This window comes from Phyllopteryx taeniolatus, chromosome 3 (assembly GCF_024500385.1).
Source record: "Phyllopteryx taeniolatus isolate TA_2022b chromosome 3, UOR_Ptae_1.2, whole genome shotgun sequence".
Lineage (NCBI taxonomy): Eukaryota > Metazoa > Chordata > Actinopteri > Syngnathiformes > Syngnathidae > Phyllopteryx > Phyllopteryx taeniolatus.
The window spans coordinates 27,214,665-27,233,553 of NC_084504.1; the positions used below are offsets into that span (position 1 = coordinate 27,214,665).

Below are 18,889 nucleotides of genomic sequence, written 5' to 3' on the forward strand. Positions count from 1 at the left end.
ATTTTCTGTCGTTTAGCCCACTGCTCCACCCAGGCGCTGGAATCGTTTGCTTATCTTTACTGTAGAATCTGGATAAATTAACTTGTGATTTTTAGTGTGTAACTACACACAAACACACAAAACATTTTGTGAAAGTCTGTCTGTTGTATGGATTTGTTATTTTTTTTTTTAGGCTTTCAAACTAAAGAGGAAATATGAAAGTTGTGTGTATGAATGGCCCTGTTTAAGCATTGCCAAGAACAGCAGGGGAGACGGAGGAATACTGTTTCAGCACACGGCCTATATTTAACTTGGCAAAGGGGATTTTGATCTTAAAGTTACACGACTCCAGCTACAATTCATTGGTAAAGATTGATGTCCACGTCATGTACGTTTGCCCACATTGCCATTGGGATTTTCTAAGAATGTAGCTTGTGCACTGAAAACTTTGCATCTGACTCGAGACCCAATGAGATTGAGCGCCTTCTCCCTGCATGTACTCCCTGCCCTCCCCTCTTTTCATTCCCCACTTCGTCTATTTTTGGCCTGGGCTGAGTCAGATGGACCCCTCCCAACTTAGAATGACACAAACGGAACAGAACAACCCTCTAGGACTCCAAAGCGGATGAAAACATCAAGAACACCATCAAAAATACACTTAAGTACGAGTAATGATGGAGGAATGTGAGAGTTTGGACTCTGAGATGACCGAGCTGACGGAGTTCCAGTGTGAGGCTTCAGATGTCATCAGCCAGGACGATGAGGACGAAGTGGAGGAATTGCAAAACAGGTGCTTACCACACTCGAGATCAATAGATGAATAACCCCAGTAGGTCAATTCTGCAAAATGCCCGCAACATATTTTGTGCGGTTAGTTTTTGTACTGTAAAATTTGTATTGTAAAATTCAGGTACTAGTGGCTGGAGAGCATGATCCAGATTGCACGAAGGAGGACTGTCATTCAGGTCAAAATGATAAACTACTCTCCAGCTATAATGTGATGATCCAAGGAGTTTAGGTACTGAGGGCAGCCCCATTCTGCCAGTGCATTCTCTCGTTTATCATGCTGGGTGCTACACATATCCTTGCCTTGTCATAAATAGTTAAAGAAACCGATATGGTGTGTTTTGAAAGTCCTCGCTTCTCCTATTACTTGACTGGTTGTTTTGGAGTTGGCGCACATTTTAATCCTTACTTTTTTTTATTGCATTGCTCTCGATGGTCTTCTCTATCAGGCACATGTTGCGAAACCAAGTTTTGACTTGTAGTCCTTTGACTTTGGACAGCACATACAGCTAGTCTCTAAAGAATACTTCCTTTGGATTTGCAGTCTACGTGAGGTTGTCCAGGACCAGTCTGTGAAGCCCAAACTCCAGTGCCTGATGGTGGATCCGTCATTCTCCATGGTGACTGTCCAGAGCGAGGACAGTGGTATCGTTTGGGAGACAGCCTCCAGTCGCTGCTCTACTCCCTGGGCCTCTGAGACCAGCTCTATCTCTGAAGCATGCAGCATGGAAGGATCTGGAGCTGCCGGGAAAATCACCATCATCTTTGAGGAGGACAAAATAGTCCGTCGCAGAACAAGGTCGGGAAGGAACAGCAGATTGAAGGACAGGGTTAGCAGATCTGGCAGTTCAAGATCAACCTCAGCACTGGGAGTGGAGAGACCCGAGATGGCAGAGGTGTCACTTCCTAATGAGAAGCAGAAAGGAGCAGAGACAGATTTTGAGGGGAACAAAAACAAAGATCAGCAGTTATTTAGTTTGATTTCAGAGGGATATGAGATTCTTAACATCAGAGTCCCATCCAAACTTCCCACAGTGGATGAAGAGGAAAGCACAGAACTACAGGACAACCTGTCTTATCTGGACCAGACTCCCAAAATCCGATCTCGAAACCAGCTCAACGAAATCTCGCAGAACCATGGCCTGCCTCAGGAGGTGAAAATACTGGAATGCAATGAGGTATTTATTGAGGCATATGATAATATTTTTTATTTTATTTGTCCAATTAAAAAAATACTAATAATAAAATCCTCTTTTAAGTAATTACATTGTGATCAATCCACAGCCTTCAAAGGAAGATACTGGCCATTCAGCGGAGGATGGGCTGAGACACATTTCCCCTCCAGAAAATGGCTCCAAAGACATTGACTACTTTGAGAAGTTTACACTGCTGGATGAGGTGGTTCCTGGAAAAAAAGCTCCAGACCTTCAGCAGGAGGTGGAAGATCTTGTGAGGGAATGCAAAGTGGAGCCAATGCCTGCAAAGGTAGTCAAAGACGGCACGTCAGACTCGTTTGTGTTTGTGACAGAAGCGGAGATAGTTGGGGAACACCTGGATGAGGTCTTCTACGGCGAAGGAGCTCCTGCTAATGCAATGCAGCAAAGAGCCGATGAAGTGGAAGAAGGTTCAAGAGTGAGAAGAGAGAGCCAGAGATCCATGAAGGAGAGCGGCTCAGTGTTGTTCGGAAGTGAAGAAACAACCCTCACCCCTATTTACATCTCCGCTGGACCCCCTAAGATCATCGACCCCATCCTGCTGGAAGAACCCACCGCCATGTCCTTCTTGTACTCTGACCTTTATGAGGATGCTGTAGGCGAGAGGAGAAAGAGCGACGAGGAATACTCCGAGATAGAGAGTGTGACGTCTGAAAAATCATTCAAGAAATGCTTGTCTGATTCAGAGGAGGCAGACGGCTACCTGGAAAAGTTCATTTTGAAAGATGACACCCCCACAGTAGACCTTCCAGTTGACTTAGTGCAGGACAAGAGGGACAGGAGGATGATGTGGTCACAGAGTAAGTTTGAAATGACGGGCTGTCTAATGAGAGCTATGGAAGAGGAGGAAGACGCGGCCAAGACAGAGGACACAACACAAGCAGTCAACACTGCATCAGTTAAAGATTCAGGAGCGTCAAAGTCTGAAGAGCAAGTTCCAGATATGGCAAGCGAAGGAGTACGCCTCCATGAGGAAAGGGAAGAGCGTCTTGTTTCTGTAGATTCATTTCACGAGGATAGGCCGAAGGCGGAAGGTGTGCAACCTCAAGATGGAATTCCTGAGGGCTTCACTGACACACCTTTATACTTGAAGAGCTTAGGAGTAGAGACACCAGAGGAGCACCAGCAAGTCAGTGATCAAAGTATAAGTGAAACCCAACATCTGTCTCAAACACATGCAGTGCAGGAAAAGGAACATGAGATGCCACCTACAGTTGCTGAGGGTCCTCAAACTCTCGACAAGCTTCAACAAGAAGACACAGTAGGGGAAATCAGTCAGAAGGCAGCAGCTGAGACGGAGATAGTGGCATCTGCTCATATGGACAGCCAAGATGAGATCCTAGCAGAAGACGCAATGAGAAAAATGGAGGCTTCAGAACTTCCCGTTGAAATGGAGACACTAGAAGAGAAAACAACATATCAGAAAAAGGAGCTTGATCCTGGGCAACCTGCGATTGAGGTCTCTACTGACTGTGAGCCTTGGGTGCATGCATTCGTCAAGGTAACCGAGAAGACAGCTGATGAAAAGGTGCCCCAGACTGAGGTTCGGATTGATCTTCAGGATGTAACAAGCATTCCTCAAGGTGAAACAAGAGTGGATGTGTTGCCACAGAATGTTGCAGTTGACAAGTCGGCCTGTTTTGTGCCTGATCAGGGGTTGGATGTCAAAACCAAAGGAAAAGAAAAAGCAACTGAATCAGGTGAGACACAGCAGGAGATGATTGAACATAAGGATGAGGCACCTTCAAAAGACAGCAAGGCTGACACTCAGAGGACTGAAATAAACGACCACTTGATTGTCCTTGTCCCTAAAGGCCAAGCTGTAGAGATGGACATAAACATGAGTCCTTGCTCACAGAGGATTCCAAAAAGTGATTCTGTGACTCTTCCTGATCTGGACACGAAATATGAACATGTCACTACATCTGATCGTGACACCGTGGAAACAATATCATTGCCTCAGCCGAAAGAACCAGTCGGACAGTTGGAAAAATTGAACGAGACGTCCTCACCTACATCTTCAGTAGGAAAAGCAGAGTTGGAAGACCTGATGGCCGAGAGGAACAAAGATGATGGCGGTTTTTCCCCTCTGAGGAGCTTTACCCCACAGGAGGATTTATCTCTGCCGCATCAGGAGGACCTCCAACCAGATGCTGCAGATGTAGAAGAAAAGGTAGAAGTTGCCCCAGAAAGAGATATTATGAAAGCGTACACAGATCTCGAGATCGGTTCTTCCAGAGAGGACGGGGGAGAAAGGGAAGCTCAAGAGGAGACACCTGAAGCCGTTCCAGAGGTTACAGGTGATGATTATGAGATGATAACTGAAGAGGACACCAGAGAGCTAGCAGAACCTCAAGTATGGGGAGATGTAGAGGAACCAGTTCCGGTGTCGGTTCAGGAGGTCGAGGTGGCGGAAGACGAGAGGGATGTGGACGTGTTTGGAGATGAAGATCTCATTGAGGCTGATTATGACATCATTGATGCTGAGGAGCACCGTCAGGCCCGATTGGCTGCTGAGCTTCAGGGGATGGATTGGTTCTGTCTCACCTGTCAGTGTTTGCTGTCTAAGGATGCCTGTGACTCCGGGGACCATGATGGCCACGAGGTGACTGCAGTGGACAAAGCCTTTGAGGACATCAGGGTAACGTATCATGCCGATATACGCGCGCGATGTTGAACAAGTTTAGCCGTTTCTTTTGTGGAAGCAGAAGAAAATGGATGGATGGATATATCATAAAAATCAACGGAACACCAGCACTACATTTCGTTTCGATTTAATTGGACTGTACATTGCTATATGCTATGCCAAAGGGGGAATGCTATGCATTTCTTTTGATTAATTACGAGTTTTGTGACACTTGTTAAAACAATAATTATGACTTGACAGTAGTACATGATGCATATGATCTGAGAAAAAAAATCAGCCCTCTCTGTCTCCATCTTGTGCCTCGAATGTAATTTTAAGAAACCACTGTACCCAAGGAAATGTATTGTAAATGGAATAAGAGGCACAAGATGGGGCCAGTGACGGCTTATTTGTTTCACATACATATTCACCATGTACTATTGTCAAGTCTTAATGACTTTTTTTTTTTTTTTTAACAATGACAATGAAGTGTTGTATTTTTTTACTTTTTATTGTTTGCAAACAACAATATTTGGAACTTCCAAAAATATTGACTTCCACTGTGAAATGAAATCAATTTATGAAGATCTAGCAGAGATGGTCATATTTTGGTTACCTAAATTACATACAGAGGTGGGTAGACATTCCAACTAGTACCTTATGATGTAGTTTGCATTGTCCAGCATAAAGTTAAGTCAGTCTGTCTCTTGACCGTTTGTTTGGTTCGTCGTGACCTGAAGTTAAGTGGTTCTCATTAAGTGGGTTGTGAACTATTCCACCCGTGTTGGCGGCTGGCAGGATGCACGCAGGCACATTGAGCAGTTGTGATGTAATACTCTGCTTTGATCGCTGGAAAAGGTCCTCTGTGACACCAGCAAGTGGGCACTGATATGTGATCTGTTGACACAGGCTGGGCCAACAATGTTTTAATAGTCTTCTTTTTTTTTTTTTTTTAAATATCAGCAATAACTCGATCAGTCAGACAAGAGCCTTTTTCGTAGGCCAAAAAACTCTGGAAAGAAAGTCAACAGTCGTCTACTTCTAGAGATGCATGGAAAAATAAATGCGTGAACGGAAGTGTGACTAAAGTTTTGAACTTTTGCCACGTAACAGGAGCGACTGAGCGACTGGATCTCTGAGCTGCAGGAGAGGTCTGAGAACATCGAGGACCTGGTGTCTGAGCTGGAGTTGGCCTACCACTCTGTGGAGGTATAAATCTGAATATATAGTTTATACATTTACTGCAGGACTGGGCAAAGTATTTGTTCATTAATCCGGCCCACCGAGCATTTACACTATCAAGAATCCTGTCATGTTTGTTAACCTTTTCATCTCATTAGATGGTGTAAGTGGACCTAATTTTGTGGCCAGTGAAAGTATATCTGAAGGACTACTTTGAATTTCCGACTGTGTGGTTCACGAATGCACCCCGGTTCGTTAAGAAGGGTTCATTTGGCGCTCGCTCCGTTCCCCCAGGACCAGTGCGTCGAGAGCGAGGCCGCCATGCGGGCGCAGAACGACGAGGCGATGGCCTTGGTGATGGAGCGCTACAACGAAATGTCCGTCAACATGGAGGAGGAGAAAAAGGCCAAGCTGGAGCAGCTCTACGACCAGATCGTCTCCTTCCGGGAGAGCATCGACTCGGCCAAGGCTACCCTGGAGACCACGGCCAGAGAGGCTGACGCGGACGCTCGGGTAAGTCCTTCTGATGGCTTCTGACGTTTATCAGTCACTATTTATGTACAATTGACTCCATTATGAATGCGTTGTTTTAAGTATGAGTCGAGTCTTTGATATATATCATCCATGTGTTTTCCCTTCAGGCCCCTGAGGACATTCATGCGAGGTAATTTGCCTTTAACGTAATCTCAATGGAGTCTGTTGTGCTAGAAAATACACTGATAGGCCACAATATTAGGTACAATGTAGAAGAGCTCTTACAACAACAAATACGTCATTTTGCTCTATTGTGACACTACCCTCCAAAAAAAAATATGGATATGATATATACACACAGGTGTGTCTCAATAAAATCTAGAATCTCGTGGCTTTATTTCAGTAGTTCCATTCAAAAAGTGAAACTAAAATAGTATTTAGGTTCATTAAACACAGAGTGAAATGATTGCAATTTTTGTTATATTATTTTGAAAATGATAGCGTGCAGCTGATGAAAACCCACAATTCACCATCTCAAGAAATTAGAATGTTACATATGGAAACAATGTGATTTTTATGATAAACACTGGGTAGGGATTGGCCTTCTGAAAAGTACTTTCCCCATGTGTTTAATGAATTTGACTTTTTGAATTGAGCTTCAGAAATGAATGAAGTTTCTTGAGATGCAGCTGTCAGAAATAAATATACAATATTTCAAACATACAGTATGAGTCAGTAAAGTCCTTCACCACACCACAACGTCAACCACAATAATAGAATTCTGTACAGATTATGCTCTGGATGTTCTTGTTCATTTCCCAGGCTCAAGGCAGCTCTGGAGTCGACCATGTCACTCGAGTTGGGCTCCAAGGGCTTGCTGGTGTTTGAGGATTACGCCAAAGGCAACGCCTCCGGCCCACAGCTCGCGCAACGAAAGGGAATTGCAGGTGTGCACGTGCAGACGGCAGTGGGTCAACTTGTGTGGCGCCAGTGATAAATGTTTCCCGCTCTGCGCCGCAGTCCCTCAGAGGCCCACGCTGGAGCCCCAGGAGGCGGGATCGGCTGCCAGCTCCAGCGTCGCCGTTTACTGGAGGGTCAACCCCGGGGACGTCATTGACTGCTTTCAGGTCTATTGCATGGAGGAGCCGCAAGCAGGTAGATCAAATATAGGGAGGCCATTGTCCCCCATTGTTGTCCATATATATATTTCTAATATATACTAATTAATGTATTACATTTGTTATAGTGTCATTGATTACATTATGATTGCCTGCACAATCAACTGAAATTCAATACAAGATACTTTGCAACGATAATAATACTTACCACGTTTAGCAATTGGCAAAATGCAGGTGTCAGAGTTGGCAATGCAGTTCTACACTACAGTTGTACCGTACAGGTACAGCCAAAATAGTGTACATTCATACTTTTAATAAAAGCAAAATGTAAACACAGTTCCTATACCGGACTTGTTAAGGTGCCGTAAATTGTGGTGTATGTTTCAATGAGCAGTTTTATTGACATTGTACGATAAAAGGCCCACTTCTAGGCAGTGTCCACACAAACAGGTATTTAAAAAAATCTTTATTTGAAAAATGTAATACACTACCATTCAAACGTTTATGAAATGTTCTTATTAAAAAAGCCTTTTTTTCTATGACATTAACAATACTTTCATAATTAATTTATTGAAATAAATGCACTTTGGAAAAAAAAAAAAAAAAAAAAAAAACGTTGGGGGACATTAATACTGTAAGTGACCCGTAAACTTTCAATTTCAGGTGAAAAGTATTAACTGTATCTAATGTGGTCCGCTGGGAGTGCCGAGCGGTCCTACAGAATTTTGTGTTTGTAACAGTGCTTGAGATCTCAACATTGGCCAAAAATGCCATCAATAACCATAAACATAGCAAAAAAATTGTCGGTGAGATCAGAAAAAAAAAAAGACAAATCTCACCTCATCATGTTATCATATTCCAGATACATGATGCAGAAATAAACAACATGCAGTGTAGGTATACAATCAAAATTAAGGAATTAAGAAATATAAAGAATAGGTACATTTATTAAAGCATGTGTTTATCATTACATTACATTACATTATGATTGTCCACAAGCTTGCAGTTGGAGTTCAATTTAAGTGAAGTTGTGCTTTCCACAGCCGTGTCCGAGGAATACCGCGTGACCGTCAAGGAGAGTTATTGCGTCCTGGAGGAGCTGGAGCCTGATAAGTCTTACAAAGTTTGGGTGATGGCTGTCAACTACACAGGCTGCTCCCTGCCCAGCGAGAGGCTCGTCTTCACCACTGGTCAGTGCGCACCTTGATGACAGAACTCGGATCCAAAGCGTACATGAAATACAAGGGTGACTTTTTTTTATTTTTATAAAAACAGCTCCGTCAGTGCCGGTAATTGATAGTGAACGGTGCACCGTCACGTGGGACTCGGCCAAGCTGAGGTGGAGCCCAGCAAAATGGAGTCCTGGACAGAGTTTCATCTTGGAGTATTGTCGCCAGTACGAGATGGAGGGAGACGGGCTTAGGTGGGGCCATGTTGGATTTAACAGCTTTTTTATTTATTTATTTATTTATTTATTTTTTTACCAAATGACTAAAAAACAATTCATGATTTCATTTATTGAGCAACAGCCCTCCCTATGACCTAAATGGAATAGAACCCTAATTAATGTGTTTGCTAACACCTCTTTCTGCCCCCCCCCCCCCCCCCCCCCCCCCCCCTTTTATTGAAATAACTGCTGCGAAAAAAGGTCATGAAAACAACAAAGCTAGTGGTGGCCTAAGATTTTTGCACAGTCGTGTAAGTGTATGCGTGACTAACTCTACTGTATTTGTATGTCTTTGCTATTCTTCTAGATCCATCGCTGGCATAAGAAACTGTGAACACGGCGTTCGGCTGCAGCCCAACGAGAATTATCTGTTTTACATCAAAGCTGTGAATGAAGCTGGAGTTAGCGAACAAAGCGAGGCTGCTCTCATTTCAACCAAAGGTTTTCCAAACACGTCCATTTAAATACGTACAATGCCAAATACTGCGTTGAAAATTGTGTTTTTATAAGGATAATAATGTTCACTTTTGACACGTCGGTGAAGTTCATTATCGTGTTTGGACAGTGGATAGAAGAAAGTCGACAAAGTCACCCCTGTTCAAATGCCAGCTTTTTGAGATCGACAAAAAATTATGAGAAATCATTTCAAAACTTTTCCCATGATTAATGTGGCCAAATTACCTATACAAATCAATTGTGGTTGCACGCCCTCTTATTTTCACAAATGTGTTTGGGAAATTTTGTTCTAGTCCGATGAAAAACCGAGGGTGAACGTTTTGACCTAACCCTAAGCGTAGTACAACAGCTGAGCTTTATTTGGGCTTATTCGGAGGCACTTTAAATGGCGGCAGGTGTGTGCTGACTCCCATTGAACATGAGTTTGCATACGGTTAGTTAATTCTGAACACGGTGAAAATGTAAGATGGTTTATTTTAAAAATACAGTGATTGATTCTCATTTTGAGTTGCATTTATAATTAAATTGTAATTAATCAACCCATTTAATTTAAAATGTTAAATGTATGTACTGTGTATATATATATATATATATATTTATTATTAGAAATATATATTTTTTTTATTTTTATTTTACAATAAATAAATGACCAATTATTTCAAGAGGAAAATACATTTGAAAATGAATAAATGCTGTATTGAAGCGGTTTAGAAAAAAAGTTAAACGAATGCAACAAAAATAATGCAGGATTCTTCATCATGTATACGCTCAAGGGGCCAGATTAACCAATGGAGGGGGCCGTATGTGGCCCGCTGACCATACATTGCCCACCCCTGTATTATATAGTGCAGGTGTACCTAATAAGTTGTCCTAACAGTGTGTACTATTTGAAAAATGTATGACAGTATGACTGTTTTTAGGAACAAGGTTTCATTTGCTGAATGCTTCAGCTCATCCTGCTCTGGAGCTGTCAGAAGACCAAACCGCTGTTTACCTGTCCCAAGATGCTCATGAGCACATATCATCCACAGAAAAACAGTAAGTACAGGATTTGTTTGAGTCTATACAGCGCAACTCCCAAAGTTGAACGCCCCAAAAGACATAGAGTTTGGAGTTGGGATTGTTCTGGAAAGATGATCAAAATAATCCATAAAGAAACATCACGTATGATGACCCAGGAGACATCAGCAAATTTCATGAAACTTTAGCTCAGTGACCATCTGAAACTAAAGGATTTAACCCCACAAGCATCTTTTGCTTTTTCTTTGGCTTTTTTCGTTACCGGTGATGGAAAGGCAATACAATAGAAATACAATGGGTGTGAATAATTGTTTTTCTACATTGTTTCCAATTACAATTGTACAACATGAGTCCGTACAATTAATGGAGTATCACTTTCATACATACACAAATTCATTAATTGCCAACGTGACTAAATAAAATAATGGATGGGTCCTGGCTAAAGCGTGAGTAGTTCTACTTTGTCTTGTCATTTAAAAAAAAAAAAAAAAATCATTTCGAGTTTTATTATCCAGTAGTCAACTTCTCCATATGTATATGGACAGTAAAATGTTACTTAAGGTATTGCCTGTACATTTAATAAAGCTTTTATGATGGTAACAGTTTGAATTCACTTTATTACCTGTGGGAAATTGGCTTTGAAATTAGAACAAGCAAGCATTGTTCAACTTTGGAGGTTCTTCTAATTGCGCATAAAAGGACGAAAGTATTGAGACGCACCGATCGGGGGTTGGACAGAGCCCCAAATGAAGGCCTATTGATTTGGTGTAGAAAAACTCCACCTCCACCCTATTAAATATGGAATGAAACAGAAGTGAGATTTCAAACCACAAGCCTCATCAACAGTAACCTCCGACCAGAGACGCGCTCCAATCTTGTACAAAGTCTTCCCGCCAGAGTGGAAGCTGTTCCTGCTTCCTTTTCTTCCATTTTCACGTCCTTCACGTGTCTCGATAGAAATAAAAAAAACAATAATTACCGTGCAGCGTCTTTTATATTTTCCAGGCCTCCATCCGTCCTAGGTGAGTTATTACCAGCGAGGGGTCACCATTATTGGGAGACCGTCGTGTCAGGATGTGCAGCATACAGGCTCGGAGTCGCGTACAGCTCAGCGCCAAGAAAGTGCCCACTGGGGGAAAACAAGCTTTCGTGGTGTTTACAGTGCATGCCGTCACCATCTGGGTAGGTCAAAAACACAAACATCTGTCCTTTTTGTTTGCCAGAATTGTCTACAGAGTTTGTTTGCGGTTGTGCTCATGTAGTTGCAGCTATCAGCTGCTCCACGGTGCCACTCAGTCCGGCGTCTTTGTGATGGAGTCGCCCGAGCGGGTGGGCACGCTCCTCGACTACCGGCAGAGGCGTCTGTGTTTCTACAATGCGCAAACGGGTCAGTTGTTGGGGTCTTTCAGGCACGACTTCGCCAGGCCGTGCCACCCTGTCCTGACCCCGGAGGTGCCGGGCCGACTGGCCGTCGGCATGGTGACGGAGGTGCCGGAGTTCGCGGACATACTCCACGGTTATTAGAGTTCGTGTCAGGAAGTTGTTGGTGTAAACTTAGCATGATAAAGCTCGCCGTCATACAAAACCATATTGTAAAGTCCAATTGCTGTACACTCGCATGACGTGATTGAATGGATCCTTTTTGTAACAATGTTATCAACTTGTAAATATCAAATATATTGTTGACACAAATCATTATTTAGGATACGAAATGCAACTGAACTGACATGAAGGGCCTGTGAGTGATTTCTTCCCGTTGTCTTGTTTGTACATTTTAGGCGGCATGTCAGTTTTGTACTGTTTTGTAATTGTTCCGTTTTGCTACACCTTCATAACAAAACCTAGCGTCTGGTGTTAAAAAAAAAAAAAAAGACTCTTCAACCTAAAATATAGATTCTTCTTTCAATGAATTATACTGCAGCACTTTTGTTTCCTATTGTGAATACACCTGTTTTTTGTTGTATAATTATTTTTGTAAACAGTGTGATCAGTTGTGTTTTTATTTCTATGTTCTGTTTCCATTTTAATTTCTTTCTTGATTGGAAACGGATATTGTTGAGATGAAGGAACATGATTCTTTTTCTATTTGCTCAACCGGAATGTTTTGATTCAGTCCACAACAACTTTCATCACTAGATGGCCTCAGTGTCGACTGGAATTTTAGTGCCTATTAATGTAAGACTATTTCCGCTTTGTTAGATGCTGAAGACATATTTACAAACTGTATTATATCTGAGTAGTACAGCATCAAAAATATGGTGGCTGATGCAACAGGTTTAAAGTCCCAGCGCAGGCAATTTGGATAAATGTAGTTGACCATTAACATTTAACACAGTTGTAATTGGAAGAAGAAAAAAAAAATGTTTGTTTTGGGTTGTGGTTTGTTCACACACTCAGCCAAGACTCAGCAGGAGTCTCTTTCTCATGTCAACAATAACTGGGACACTATCTGATGTCGGCCTGGCATTGTTTCCTCTCAATTAGTCTCTTTTTTTTTTTTTTCTCTTCTCTCTATAGCCAAAGGCCATCTGCAAACAAAGAGTGTTCTATGCTCCAAACAAGTAAACAGACTATCAGAAAGGCATGACCAGCCACGCTGTAAACTGGCCAACCACTGTGAGCGGGCGAGCTGCAGTGGCTTAGTTGAAAAGACGGAAAGCAGACAGTTTGCCATATAATAACGGATGTGATTAAATCTAACTTAAAATAAAAACACGTCGTTGTTATTGTATTTTATTCATATTTCATTTGAAGAGTTGTTACATTCCATTCAAAGTGCATTAACAGTAACCGCAGATGTCGTTAGGGACCACAAATGAAGATATAATGAAGAAGCGAAGGCACACAAAGCAAAGCATATACCAGTAGTTGTCCTCACAAGTCTGCACACAGGAAATAAATAAGTTCTTTCAATATATGTTGCATTGAAAGGAATGCATCAGTGGTGATTAGTATATTTCGTAGCGTCTAATAGACTCGTTTAAAATAAAACAATTCAAGATTGGGTAAAACAAGTGACAGTTACAGCAAACAATAACGACTGGCATTAAAACACGTAGCAGAGTGTTTAGCACTGCTGCTTCACAGCAAGAAGGTCCCGGGTTCGATTCCAGCATGGCCACTCTTAACAGCCTTGCATGAAGACACAGGTTTTAGATCGTGAGGAGATACTAGGAAAATTCAGCACGTATTACTATTTATTACATTAAATCGCCACAGCACCTCAATCCCAACCATGTTACAGTGATAAACTGAACCAGTATATCGAGCAAACTGCATTTAGCGGTTTTTTTTTGTTTTGTTTTTTTCCCTAAGATTCTATTTACAATTATACAAGATTCCCAAAAGTGGAAGGGGCGCTCCTCCGACAATCAGGGTTGCATGCAGAATGGAAATTACACCTCACTTTACAGGACATTTTGTCATGTATTTTTAAAGGGCTAAAAGCAAGGGTGCAAACGTCTGTGCTCACAATATTCGATTTTTGAAAGGGGCGGACAGGCCAGGTCATTTAGATGAGGGGAACAAAAACATTTGAAAAGATTTCAAATAAGTTAAAAAATAATGCATCAATAAAATGTTTTGTTTCACTCTTGGCTACTGTAGTATTGACAAAATTATTTGAGATAAATGAATTTAATTAAAACAATTTACATTTTGACCAATTTTAGGGGGGAATCAGCTAAATGAATGCAACAAATATGACAGAACAAGTCACTGGTGGTACAGTATATTTGTTTACTTGCCCGACTGTCTGGTTCCCTTCCCACTCAGTGACTGTGAATGGTTGTCCGCTTCTATGTGATCGACTGCCGATAGGCTCGTGCGAGCCGGCCGCCACTCCGAAAAGGATACGTACTCTATAGACAATGGATGGACGGATTTCACGGGATTTTTGATCATCTAAACGCTCGGTGGGTTGAATTCAAGAATGTAGCGCTGGGCACCATACTTTGCCCACCCCTGGTCTCAAGCCTTGTTGCAATGACAGATGTCCATCATCTGTCGGGTCCAACAAATAAAGTCAAATTCCCTTCTGGAGAAATAAAGTGTCAAAGCAGCACCGTTTACGTTCTCTGCGGGACTATTCCTTTTCTTTTCATTTGAACGTTCTGTCTTCCCCAGTTTAAAATTCCATTCTATCATTAACTGCCATCGTGCGTGAGGTTTCTACCTTTCTTTTTTCTTTTTTGAAAGACCTTATGCCATACTTTCTTCTCTTTCGCACAGACATCTTTGAAAGCCATCATCATTACTTTCAAATGGCTTTTACAGTTACGTTGTGGTTCACGTTTGATGACGCTCCATAAATCATCTACAAGGTGGTCTTCCCTCCGTTCAGAAGGCGGGATTATGGGGGAAGGGTCAGAGGTCACGGGTTAGGCAGGCATTGAGCTTTTTTCCACGAGCAGACTGGGTTTGGGCTCTGGCCGGTGAGGTTTGTGCTGAGGGCTGCTGCGAAGGTTGTCATCCATCTGCCAGAAAAGACGCAATGTGAAAATGGGTTGTCGAAATACAGTGCCTACATTTTTCTCTTTTGGCCTTCCATCCATATATCAAACTCAGGGTACGATTGAGTTTTGGAAGTTAGTTCACATGGAAAATGCTAAATGTTTGAAAACGCTCTTATTTGCATGCCAGACAAGTAGATGGCAAAGTCAAAAAAAAAAAACACCACATGCATGCGCAGCAACGTCTTATTCAAGTAATGCATTTTCAACACGCTTCATCATTGTATATGTGTAGGCAGGAGTGAAAACCTGACATACGTAAGTAAATATTAGCAGTGCATTCACGTTTGGCTTTTAAGCTCCACGACATTGTTTTTGTGTAAATGCGGAACGGAAACAGCACAATTCTGATTCGTTTACGCTGAACCACCCCTCCAAAAACAAAAACAAAAAACGCTCCAAGGACAACCTACAGGGCATCCGGAAAATATTCACATGCAGCTTCTTCACTTTTTCCACATTTTGTTAGGTCACAGCGTTATTCCAAAATAAAATAGTCATTATTTATATTGTATATATATATATAAATATAAATATATTTCCCCCCTCAACTCTACACGACACCCCATGATAACAACATACATGCACAAAATTGTGATATTTTGGCAAATTATTGAAATAACTAAAACTAAGAAATCACCTCTAAGCTGATGTCGGCTGAGAGGTGCTGCAAGGAGAAAAGGCCAAAGATCGCCAAAGATAGTTTGTGGCATTATATTCAAAACGACTTGAGGCTGCAAAAGGTGCATCAACAAAGTACTGAACAAAGCCTGTGAGAACCTTTAGTATGCATATTTATCTTAATAAATGAGCAAAAACCATTCTTAAAAGCTTATTGTCATTATGGGGTGATATGTGTATAATTTTGAGGGGGAAAACAAGCGTTCGACTTGTGAATAAGGCTATAAACATAAAATGTGGGGAAAAAAAGTGAATCAATATGAATAGCTCCTAGAGGCGTTCGATGTGTTTCTTTTGCCGTTTTTGTCTGATGCTGCATTGTGAACCTTTATCTCCTTATTCTGCAGTTTTCCCCTTTCACGTCACATTCACCAGCCATTTTTTTAGGAACACCTGCACCAACTGTTTTATGGTGTACCTAATGTTGTGGCCAGTGTGCATAAGAAAGTGCTGTCAACCATGCAAAGACGGGGGTGGGGAAGAAAAGCAGAAGCACCTTTTCTATCAAGTTGGACTCTTTGTTTACAAGCTGAGTTAGTTTCTGGAGGTTGGCATCCATTGTTTCCTGAACAGATGGGGGAAGACCTGGAAAAACAAGGACTCCCATGGAAAAAGCACAGAGCTGGCCAAGCTTTAGTGGAACAGCAGGAAGAGTTAACCCCTCAAAAGCCATCAAGCACGAAGATCTGTGTGTGTTGATGCTAAAGCGGGACTTGTTCCCTGCGCGTGTACACATCTTACACGGGTGTGCGGAGCTGAAATAGCCCGCCAGGATGTTGTCGCAGAAGTGCGTGACGTTCTCCAGCTGTCTGAGGTGGCTCTGCAGGGGGCTGTTGGGGAGGTGGGCCTTGTGGAGCGGAGCCACAAAACCAAACACAAAAGCATCCAGGCTGGTGGGTCTACAAACACAAAAAAAGTTACAAATACCCGAAAGTGCACTGCAAGAAAGTGAGAAACTATATTCATCTACTACTCCGTTCACATTTCATACACTGAGTAGGAATAACCGCCTCAAGAGTGAGCTCTTATTTATTACGTCTGAAGCAAATGGATTTCAATTACTATTGTCTACTGTGAATGTTTGCCATTTCTACGTACAAGTTTCCAAAGAAGTAGCTTGCTGCTCCCAGTCTGTAGGAGAGGAGATTCAGGCACTCCTTAGCATCACTGTACAGCTGACACAGCGAGAAACAACAGTGAGGAAAATATGACAACAGGTACAAGTTCACTTGTTTTTATGATGAAAGCCTGCTTTGTTTACCTTTCCTTCCAGCTCCGTGATTCTGCATTGCCGCGACCCTCCGTTGGTCAGCAGGACGCGGGAGCGGGCGCTGTCGGCATGACGACCGGGCACGAGGAAATTCAGGGGGAACGGCGAACGGGAGGCAAACCACGGCCGTGTCACATTGGCGTAGTTTTCTGCATCCAACCAGAAAGTGTGCAACTGTGAGGTGGAGGACAAAGAATCAGTAGTCACACTTGCAACATTTATCGGTGTTCAAGATTGAGGAGGGCTCTGGATACCAATGCAGGTTGAAGTTTCTCCTGGAGGAGAGCAATGTACGCCATGGTGTCAGCTCCTTGACGGGCAGTCAGCTCGTAGTCGGCATTAAACCTCTGAAAACCACACAAATTAAATTCACGCGCTTGAGCGCGTACAAGGCTTGCACTCATACCTGCTTTCGCAGGAAGTTGAGAATCTGTGAGGGCTCTTTCACTGACGTGTCGCCACAAATTAGCTCAGGCACTGTTGCTGTTTCAAAACAAACAAACAAACAAACAAACAACAACACTTATCCAAAAATCGAAGCATTTTTCAAACCCTGGTAATGATTCTGCTTCAGCCCACCTGTCAGAGTTTTCCATGTCCAGTCTATAGGAGAAATCTTCACTTTGGCCCCAGAAAATTTGGCATATGCCTGAAAGAAAAGAAACAAAACAACCAACAACAACAACTGAATTAACATAGATGGTAAGAAAAGCCAGGTACGCAAGAAAGGTACGCATGGATAAAGCCCCACATACATTTTCAGAATGATAAAGGGGCATTTTTCAATCGCATCACCAAGATTCAAGATGGTGAGCACGCAACGTTGCAAACGTCTCCAGGACGCATCTGGAAATATTTGAGAGGCTGCCGGTCATGATAGCTAAAAAAAAAAAATCAGCTTTCGTCCATCCGTCGGCATCAGAAATACTCTCCGCTGTAGCCACAAACGCACAAGAACTCATCAATACAGTATTTTCTTTGAAAGCAAAAGTAGATATCGTACGTCCATATATTTGCACGGCAGATCCAGTATCTTATTAAAAGATTCTGCAATGATCATAAATGATCATGAAATGATCTGAAATCCGACAATCAGCAAAGCAAGTCGAACTAGACTACGAATCCGCCCGTTGAGTTTCAGGCGTGCCAGGTTGCAGCAAAAGCACACTTGACCACTAATTAGGAATTCATTTAACATTATGGCATTACCTAATGCCACATGGCTAAATGCTAGCTAAAATTGCAGAAGGACTAATAGTGGCAAATCTGTGGAGGCAGCCTTGTATAGATAATACAATACAATACAATACAAATGACAACTAAGTAACTCTCAGGAATTTGACTCTGTACTGACCTTGACGGAACACGTTTTGCTCTTAATGTCTGACAAACAGCCACAGAGCTCGGACAAAACTCACAGTCACTAATGTTCACACGTTGCGTCTGCGGACATGTTTAATAACGACCGCCTGTTCCGTTCTTAACAAGCGACGCGGACCGACTCGGTTAGCATGGAAGCTAACCGGAGAGGAGACGGCGAAAGAGGAAACAACGTCGCGCCGGGGAAAGTGACGTGTGTAACGGCCTTGTCCGCGCAAACGAACGCGAAGGTTACCAGGACGACGAGCGACTCGCTGTGGACCGACGGCAGACCCCAGTCGCCTCCCCAGCATCGTAGCTCCATGGCGGCCGCCATGTTTGCTCCGAGGAAGGCGGTCGCTCCCTCGCTGACGTCACACATTGCTAACCATAACGTCGGCGCCCGCCCGGGTGACGTCACTTTTCTGCAAGCACCCGGCCACGCGTGGAAGACACTCTTCACTCGTAGCTGTTACTGCTATCCAATAGGGAAGTCAAGTCAAAAAAGCCCTTCTCTATCTGTCACCTACTTTACAACGACTTGTAACTTTTATTCCCTACATTTGAACACAGATATTTATACTTTTCTACTTTGTCAAAATAAACTCCACGGATAACGACAGGAATGTTAAAAAAAAAAAAAAAAAAAGACAGTGGGCTATTTATTTATTTATTTTTTAAATCAGTTTATTTATTATCTATTAATATTATCTAGCATAAATCCGACTCGATGCGTGGCGTAACAGGGCAGAGGCGGGTAAGACGG

General features: G+C 42.5%; 2 protein-coding genes across 6 annotated transcripts; one reads left to right on the forward strand and one right to left on the reverse strand.

Annotated features, from left to right (window-relative positions):
• The first annotated feature begins 113 nt into the window (after positions 1 to 113).
• cmya5 (cardiomyopathy associated 5) lies at positions 114 to 13,017 on the forward strand. Its single transcript, XM_061768067.1, has 14 exons — positions 114 to 769; positions 1,310 to 1,943; positions 2,050 to 4,620; positions 5,719 to 5,814; positions 6,082 to 6,300; positions 6,429 to 6,451; positions 7,084 to 7,208; positions 7,282 to 7,416; positions 8,423 to 8,569; positions 8,655 to 8,802; positions 9,134 to 9,267; positions 10,203 to 10,320; positions 11,308 to 11,484; positions 11,565 to 13,017. Exons 1-14 carry the CDS (start codon positions 651 to 653, stop codon positions 11,824 to 11,826), a joined length of 4,908 nt encoding a protein of 1,635 aa, XP_061624051.1. The 5' UTR covers positions 114 to 650; the 3' UTR covers positions 11,827 to 13,017.
• Positions 13,018 to 13,019: 2 nt separating this feature from the next.
• mtx3 (metaxin 3) lies at positions 13,020 to 18,522 on the reverse strand. 5 transcript variants are annotated; one of them, XM_061768079.1, is made up of 10 exons: positions 18,119 to 18,501; positions 17,520 to 17,698; positions 17,344 to 17,413; positions 17,171 to 17,247; positions 17,019 to 17,111; positions 16,756 to 16,938; positions 16,593 to 16,669; positions 16,236 to 16,393; positions 15,991 to 16,079; positions 13,020 to 14,777 (listed from the first exon to the last, which is right to left on the reverse strand). In XM_061768079.1, exons 2-10 carry the CDS (start codon positions 17,541 to 17,543, stop codon positions 14,682 to 14,684), a joined length of 867 nt encoding a protein of 288 aa, XP_061624063.1. In that variant the 5' UTR covers positions 17,544 to 17,698; positions 18,119 to 18,501; the 3' UTR covers positions 13,020 to 14,681. The 5 variants fall into 5 exon arrangements, with proteins under 5 accessions (XP_061624063.1, XP_061624064.1, XP_061624060.1 ...); XM_061768080.1 differs by having other exon boundaries at positions 18,380 to 18,500; XM_061768076.1 differs by lacking the exon at positions 17,520 to 17,698 and having other exon boundaries at positions 18,380 to 18,522.
• Positions 18,523 to 18,889: the final 367 nt, after the last annotated feature.